Source organism: Scylla paramamosain, unplaced genomic scaffold (assembly GCF_035594125.1).
Source record: "Scylla paramamosain isolate STU-SP2022 unplaced genomic scaffold, ASM3559412v1 Contig4, whole genome shotgun sequence".
NCBI lineage: Eukaryota > Metazoa > Arthropoda > Malacostraca > Decapoda > Portunidae > Scylla > Scylla paramamosain.
In genome coordinates this window covers 2,032,501-2,040,000 of record NW_026973669.1, presented here as the reverse complement: position 1 = coordinate 2,040,000, position 7,500 = coordinate 2,032,501, and the positions used below count along the sequence as shown (strand labels likewise).

Below are 7,500 nucleotides of genomic sequence, written 5' to 3'. Positions count from 1 at the left end.
AAAACGAAAAATAAAAAAAATAATAAAAACACTAATAATATTCAAAATAACAATATTAACCACCTCATCACCCCCTCACCCCCCCACGGAGCAGCCCCACAGCCCCCTCCTTAGCCAAACTGGAAATGGAAACCTCCGGGGAAGGCGCCCCCCAAAGCCACCCCCTGGAAAGCCCCCTTGTTGCTGGAATGCTCCCCCCTTGGTTGGAGAAGGTGTACCCCCCCTGCCCCCCCCCAAAGAAGGCCTGGAATATTTGGCTTGGGTCTATATCTGTCAGAGAGAGAGAGAGAGAGAGAGAGAGAGAGAGAGAGAGAGAGAGAGAGAGAGAGAGAGAGAGAGAGAGAGAGAGAGAGAGAGAGAGAGAGAGAGATTAGTTTTCTTTCACTGTCTATAATTATCTTAAAGTAATTAATAATATTTCATGGTTATTTTTGTCACAATATTTCATTTTCTATGCAAATAATACAAGTAATTAGTTTCATCAATGTAATCAGTTATATATATCATGACTTAGAGTAAACAGACAACCTAACAACTCTAACTACCTCTGATGACCTCAAACGACCATTACCTTCATGCATTCCACCACAGCCACTAGGTAAACATCCATTACTTACCTTACCAAACCCCAACAACCCTTTAAACTAGCCTAACCACCCTTAACGACCTGCAACAAGCCTCACCTTCATGTGCAAAGCCGCCGTCAGGATCGTTGAAGTCGTGGCCACGGTCGTACATGGCCCTCTTCTTGGTGTCGGTCAAAACAGAATAGGCCTCTCCAATTTCCTTGAATTTTACCTCGTGGTCTCTCTTATCCTGTTCACTGGCGCTGGAGTGGCGGTCTGGCAGGGGGGCAGGGGAGAGGTCAGGGTTAGACAGTGTGGTATCATGAAGGGGCAGGGGCGGGCTACTGTGTGCTGTGGGGCCTGACTGTGGTCCTTGGGGTGGAGGAGGTGCAGGGGAGGAAGTAACCTCATTGTGAAGCGGCCAAAGAAAAAGACAACAGGAAAACAAATGGAAATACAGACAGACAGACAGACAGGCAGAAGGACAGACGGACAGACAGACACACGCACATACCAGGGTGGTGAACGAGAGCCATTTTCTTGTAGTTCTTCTTGATCTCGTCCTCTGTAGCATTCTTGTTCACTCCCAGAATTTTGTAGTAATCTTTTCTCTTAGATCTCTTGAGCTGCACCTTGGCCTCCTGCAGCATTCTCTTGTGCTCTGAGGGACAGGAGAGTCAGTGAGGGTGTGTGTGTGTGTGTGTGTGTGTGTGTGTGTGTGTGTGTGTGTGTGTGTGTGTGTGTGTGTGTGTGTGTGTGTGTGTGTGTGTGTGTGTGTGTGTGTGTGTGTGTGTGTGTGTGTGTGTGTGTGTGTGTGTGTGTGTGTGTGTGTGTGTGTGTGTGTGTGTGTACAAAGATCTTAACACACACAATTTCTCTCTTCTTTCTCTCTCTCTCTCTCACACACACACACACACACACTCACCCGGACTTTTATCCAGCCTAAGGACCTTCTCGTAGTCCCTCACAGCTTCCTCGTGTCGTTCCAGCTGCTGGTTACACTTGGCTCGTCTCAGGAAGGCCTTGAGGTAGCCATCATCAAGGTTAATCGCCGCTGTGCAATCCTCTGTGGCCTGCTCCAAACGGTTCAGCTGCAACAGGGTGGTTAGGTTAGGTGAAGGAAAATTATATGTTTGGTTAGGTAAGAGGAAGTTAGGTTAGGTTAGGTGAAGGAAAATTGTATGTTTGGTTAGGTAAGAGGAAGTTAGGTTAGGTTAGGTGAAGGAAAATTGTATGTTAGGTTAGGTAAGAGGAAGTTAGGTTAGGTTAGGTGAAGGAAAATTGTATGCTAGGTTAGGTAAGAGGAAGTTAGGTTAGGTTAGGTGAAGGAAAATTATGTGTTAGGTTAGGTAAGAGGAAGTTAGGTTAGGTTAGGTGAAGGAAAATTATATGTTTGGTTAGGTAAGAGGAAGTTAGGTTAGGTTAGGTGAAGGAAAATTGTATGTTAGGTTAGGTAAGAAGTTAGGTTAGGTTAGGTGAAGGAAAATTATGTTAGGTTAGGTAAGAGGAAGTTAGGTTAGGTTAGGTGAAGGAAAATTGTATGTTAGGTTAGGTTAGGTTTGTCAGGTTAGGTTAGGTTGGGCTAGGTTGGGTTAGGTCAGGGTTAGGGTTGGGTTACGTCAGGTTAGGTTAGGTTAGGTTGGGTTAGGTTAGGTTGGGTTAGGTCAGGTTAGGTTAGGTTGGGTTAGGTTAGGTTGGGTTAGGTTAGGTTAGGTTAGGTTAGGTAGGGTGAGTCTGGTTAGGTTATAGAAGGTGTGAATTATAAAAGGTTATGTTAAGTTATAGTGAATGAAAATTACAGGTTAAGTTAAATTATAGTTGGTTAAGATTTAAACTTGTATCATTCTCTCTCTCTCTCTCTCTCTCTCTCTCTCTCTCTCTCTCTCTCTCTCTCTCTCTCTCTCTCTCTCTCTCTCTCTCTGTATCTAAGAGAATTTTTACTATGTGAGAGAGAGAGAGAGAGAAAAACCAAAATCCCTCACACACACACACACACACAAAAAGTCAAATCTAACCAAACCTTCTCTCTCTCTCTCTCTCTCTCTCTCTCTCTCTCTCTCTCTCTCTCTCTCTCTCTCTCTCTCTCTCTCTCTCTCTCTCTCTCTCTCTCTCTCTCTCTCTCTCTCTCTCTCTCTCTCTCTCTCTCTCTCTCTCACCTTGGAGTTGACAGTGGCCCGATTGAAGTACAGCTTGGCATTGGTGACCTGGTTGAGAGGGTCGATAGCGAGGGCCTCAGTGTACAGGGTGAGGGCCTCTTGGTGGCGCCCTCTTCTGAAAGCCTCGTTGCCCTCCTCCTTCTTCTGCTTCAGCTGTTTGGCCTTCTGCAGGGTCAGACAGAAGGTGGTGGTGTTAGTCTTTTGTTAACCTGGCCTAACCTATCATAGCTTGACGACCTAACCTAACCTTTTTCTGTTAACCTAGCCTAACCTATCATAGCTTGACGACCTAACCTAACCTTTTTTTGTTAACCTAGCCTAACCTATCATAGCCTGACGACCTAACCTAACCTTTTTTTGTTAACCTAGCCTAACCTATCATAGCCTGACGACCTAACCTAACCTAACCTTTTTTGTTAACCTAGCCTAACCTATCATAGCCTGACGACCTAACCTAACCTAACCTTTTTTTGTTAACCTAGCCTAACCTATCATAGCCTGACGGCCTAACCTAACCTAACCTTTTTTTGTTATCCTAGCCTAACCTATCATAGCCTGACGACCTAACCTAACCTAACCTTTTTTTGTTATCCTAGCCTAACCTATCATAGCCTGACGACCTAACCTAACCTAACCTTTTTTTGTTATCCTAGCCTAACCTATCATAGCCTGACGACCTAACCTAACCTAACCTTTTTTTGTTAACCTAGCCTAACCTATCATAGCCTGACGACCTAACCTAACCTAACCTAGTCTAACCTATCATAGCCTGACGACCTAACCTAACCTAACCTAACCTAGTCTAACCTATCATAGCTTGACGATCTAACCTAACTTAACTTAATCAAGCCTAACATAACTTAACCTACTTTTATTATAGCCTGACTTAATCTAACCTAACCTAGCCTAACTTAACTAAACCCAACCTAACCTAACTTCTAGCCTAAGTCTAGACTAACTAAATCTAGCCTGACCTAATTTAACATAACTTAACCTAACATATCATAGCCTAACCTAACCTAAACTAACCTAATCTAACCTAACCTAACCTAATCTAACCTAACCTAACCAAACCTAACCAAACCTAACCTAACCTAACCTAACTTAATCTAGCCTGACCTAACCTAACCTAACGACCTAACCTAACCTAACCTAACCAAACTTAATCTAGCCTGACCTAACCTAACCTAACAACCTAACCTAACCTAACCTAACCAAACTTAATCTAGCCTGACGTAACCTAACCTAACCTAACGACCTAACCTAACCTAACCTAAACTTAACTTAATCTAGCCTAACCTAACCTAACCTAATCTAACCTCTTCCTCCTCCTGGGTCAACTGTTCGGCCTTCTACAGGGTGAGACAGAAGGTGGTGGTGGTAGTGACATGTCTTAACCCCTTCAATACAGTGACTCGTACATAAGCGTCACGAAGCACCAGTTTAATGTACCACGACGGCTACATAGGTGTCACGGTCAGGTTATATATATTAGTCATCGTTAAGCAGTCCTGTGCCTTGTTATGAATTGTCTTGGCAGTGTCTGTGGCCTTGAGGTTCTGCTGCCCCTCCCACCCACTGTTGCCACTAGTCACATAAATGGCAGTCTTACATTATAGTCTCCCCTCCTCCTCCACCCCATTTGTCCTTCTCCAATCTTCTGTCCTGTCCTTCCCTTCATCCTATAGATTGTCCACCAGGGAGGGGAGATGTTCATTCCTTGTTGTCTTACCCTCCTCTCCCTCCCTCCTCCATATGTTCTCTCTCTCTGTCTCTCTCTCTCTCTCTCTCTCTCTCTCTCTCTCTCTCTCTCTCTCTGATTATAGTATAAGAAATGAGGTAAATTAATGCTTGCAGGTTTATCTTGTATATGAGTAATGTGCGATCTTTAAGTATCTGGAGCTATGTGGTTAACCTAGCCTTGCCTTACCTAACCTAACCAAACTTAACCTAACCAAACCTAACTTAACCTAACATAACATAACATAATGTAACCTAACCTAACCTAACCTAGCCTTGCCTAACCTTACCTAACCTAACCAAACCTAACCTAACCAAACCTAACTTAACCTAACATAACATAATGTAACCTAACCTAGCTTAACCTAGCCTAACCTAACCTCTTCCTCCTTCTGTGTCAGCTGTATGGCTTTCTACAGGGTGGGACAAAAGGTGGAGATGTTACTGTTCTTGTTATTTGTATCCTAACCTAAGCTGGCCTAACCTAACCTAACCTAACCTAAGCTGGCCTAACCTAACCTAACCTAACCTAAGCTGGCCTAACCTAACCTAACCTAACCTACCCTAGCATAGCATAGCATTACCTAACCTAACCTAACATAGCCCAACCTACCCCAACCTAACCTAACATAGCCCAACCTAACTTAACCTAACAGCCCTTCCAAACCCTGCCCCCCCCCACACACACACATACGCACACACAAACTACCCTTGAGAATTTACCTTTACCCTACAACTCAAACTTAACCAATACTCCCAAAACACACACACACACACACACACACACACACACACACACACACACACACACACACACACACACACACACACACACACCTTGTACACTTCCTTTGCCTTGTGGTGATCCGGGGCAAGGCGAAGAACATGCTGGAAGTGGTTGAACGCCACCTCGGGATTATCTTGGTAATAAAGACACATCCCACGCACATAGATGGCATCCACGTTGGTATTGTCAAACTGAAGAATCTCGCTGTGGGGGGAGACAAGACTGGGTGAACGTGTGTGTGTGTGTGTGTGTGTGTGTGTGTGTGTGTGTGTGTGTGTGTGTGTGTGTGTGTGTAGAAGGCAGGTGTTACAGTTTATGTCCATAGAAAGGGTTTATTAAAGTGTGTGTGGTGTGTTTGGGTGTGTGAGTGAGTGTGCTGGTGTGTCAGGGTGTGTGAGAGTGTGTGAGGGTGTTTGGGTGTGTTTGGGTGTGTTTGGGAGTGTTTGGGTGTGTTTGGGAGTGTTTGGGAGTGTTTGGGAGTGTTTGGGAGTGTTTGGGTGTGTTTGGGAGTGTTTGGGAGTGTTTGGGTGTGTTTGGGAGTGTTTGGGTGTGTTTGGGTGTGTTTGGGAGTGTTTGGGAGTGTTTGTGTGTGTTTGGGAGTGTTTGGGTGTGATTGGGAGTGTTTGAGTGTGTTTGGGAGTGTTTGGGAATGTTTGGGTGTGTTTGGGAGTGTTTGGGAGTCTTTGGGTGTGTTTGTGTGTGTTTGGGTGTATAAGGATGTGTGAGGATGTGTTTGGGTGTGTTTGGGAGTGTTTGGGTGTGTTTGGGAGTGTTTGGGTGTACAAGGATGTGTTTGGGAGTGTTTGGGTGTATAAGAATGTGTTTGGGTGTGTTTGGGAGTGTTTGGGTGTGTTTGGGTGTGATTGGGAGTGTTTGGGTGTGTTTGGGTGTGTTTGGGAGTGTTTGGTGTGTTTGGGAGTGTTTGGGTGTGTTTGGGAGTGTTTGGGTGTGTTTGGGTGTGTTTGGGAGTGTTTGGGTGTGTTTGGCTGTGTTTGGGAGTGTTTGGGAGTGTTTGGGTGTATAAGGATGTGTTTGGGAGTGTTTGGGAGTGTTTGGGTGTGTTTGGGAGTGTTTGGGTGTGTTTGGGAGTGTTTGGGTGTGTTTGGGAGTGTTTGGGAGTGATTGGGAGTGTTTGGGTGTGTTTGGGAGTGTTTGGGTGTATAAGGATGTGTTTGGGTGTGTTTGGGTGTGTTTGGGTGTATAAGGATGTGTGAGGGTGTGTTTGGGAGTGTTTGGGAGTGTTTAGATATGTGAGGGTGATGACAAGACCTGAGGACCTGAACAAATAACAACAGTGTATCCAGATGTATAAATAAAGCATTAATTTATCTGTCAACCCAATACTGTTTATCCATTGCAGTCTATCCATGTCCCCCAGTCACTCTCCCTCTTCCTCACACTCACTTCACCATCTCCTGAGCTTCACTGTAGCGTTGTAGCATCACCAGGTACTCTGCCTTTCTTATCTTCATCGCCCGGCACCCCACAGCAAACTCCAGGGCACGGTCCAGGTGGAAGATGGCCTGTGGGGAGTGGAGGAGATGGTGGTGATAGTGGAGGATGAGAAAGGCTGGAGACAGTGAGGGAAAACTTGATTAGGGGAAGAAGTGGAGGCTGAAGACAGTCAGTGATAGGAGAGGAGTTGAGACGAAACATTTTTATTTTACCTTATTCAAGAGCACATACATATACTACTACTACTACTACTACTACTACTACTACTACTACTACTACTACTCACAGTTCTATAGTCTCCCTTGCCGAATGCCTTCTCAATCTCGTCTTGGTACCTGATGAGGGCCTGGGCGCGGCTCACTTCATCCTTCACTGCCTTGCTGCCCGCCTCCAGCTCCCCCGCCTCCCGCAGCACAGACAGGGCAGCCGTGGCATCCCCCAGCGCTATGTTGCACTTGGCCACTCGAATGTAACCCTAGGGGAAGCATAGGAAAGTGAGGGAGGAGGGTCAGCGTGTGGAGTCACCAGGCTTACACACGCCAGCCTGTTTCCACCTCTCTTTTCCACACACTGGTCTGGTGCACCAAGCCGTAAGTACCTCCATCAGACCCCATCTTAGTCACCCTTGTTATATCCCTTAGGACACTCAGTACCTCCACCAGACACTCTTAATCTACTGCTCCTTAAGAAATATTGATTCAAAAGGTTCACTCTCTCATAATGAACGTCTGTCATCACTTTTCATTTGCCTGTCCAGTGAGCCTAACAGATTTGTGTCCGACATGTGGCCCAGACC

At 45.5% G+C, this 7,500-nt stretch overlaps 1 protein-coding gene across 4 annotated transcripts in view; it reads right to left on the bottom strand.

Moving 5' to 3' along the window:
• The window catches only part of LOC135096575 (dnaJ homolog subfamily C member 7-like), a 36,604-nt gene that overhangs the window by 467 nt on the left and 28,637 nt on the right, over window positions 1-7,500 (bottom strand). For all 4 annotated transcript variants that reach the window (XM_063998165.1, XM_063998166.1, XM_063998163.1 and 1 more), the window contains 8 exons: window positions 6,991-7,179; window positions 6,654-6,772; window positions 5,300-5,453; window positions 2,723-2,887; window positions 1,492-1,657; window positions 1,081-1,227; window positions 684-842; window positions 1-270 (listed from right to left, as the gene is read on the bottom strand). The exon at window positions 1-270 is cut by the window's left edge and continues 467 nt beyond it. In XM_063998165.1, coding sequence (XP_063854235.1) covers window positions 68-270; window positions 684-842; window positions 1,081-1,227; window positions 1,492-1,657; window positions 2,723-2,887; window positions 5,300-5,453; window positions 6,654-6,772; window positions 6,991-7,179 — 1,302 coding nt within the window. In that variant the 3' untranslated portion in view covers window positions 1-67. The remainder of the gene's footprint in view (window positions 271-683; window positions 843-1,080; window positions 1,228-1,491; window positions 1,658-2,722; window positions 2,888-5,299; window positions 5,454-6,653; window positions 6,773-6,990; window positions 7,180-7,500) is intronic.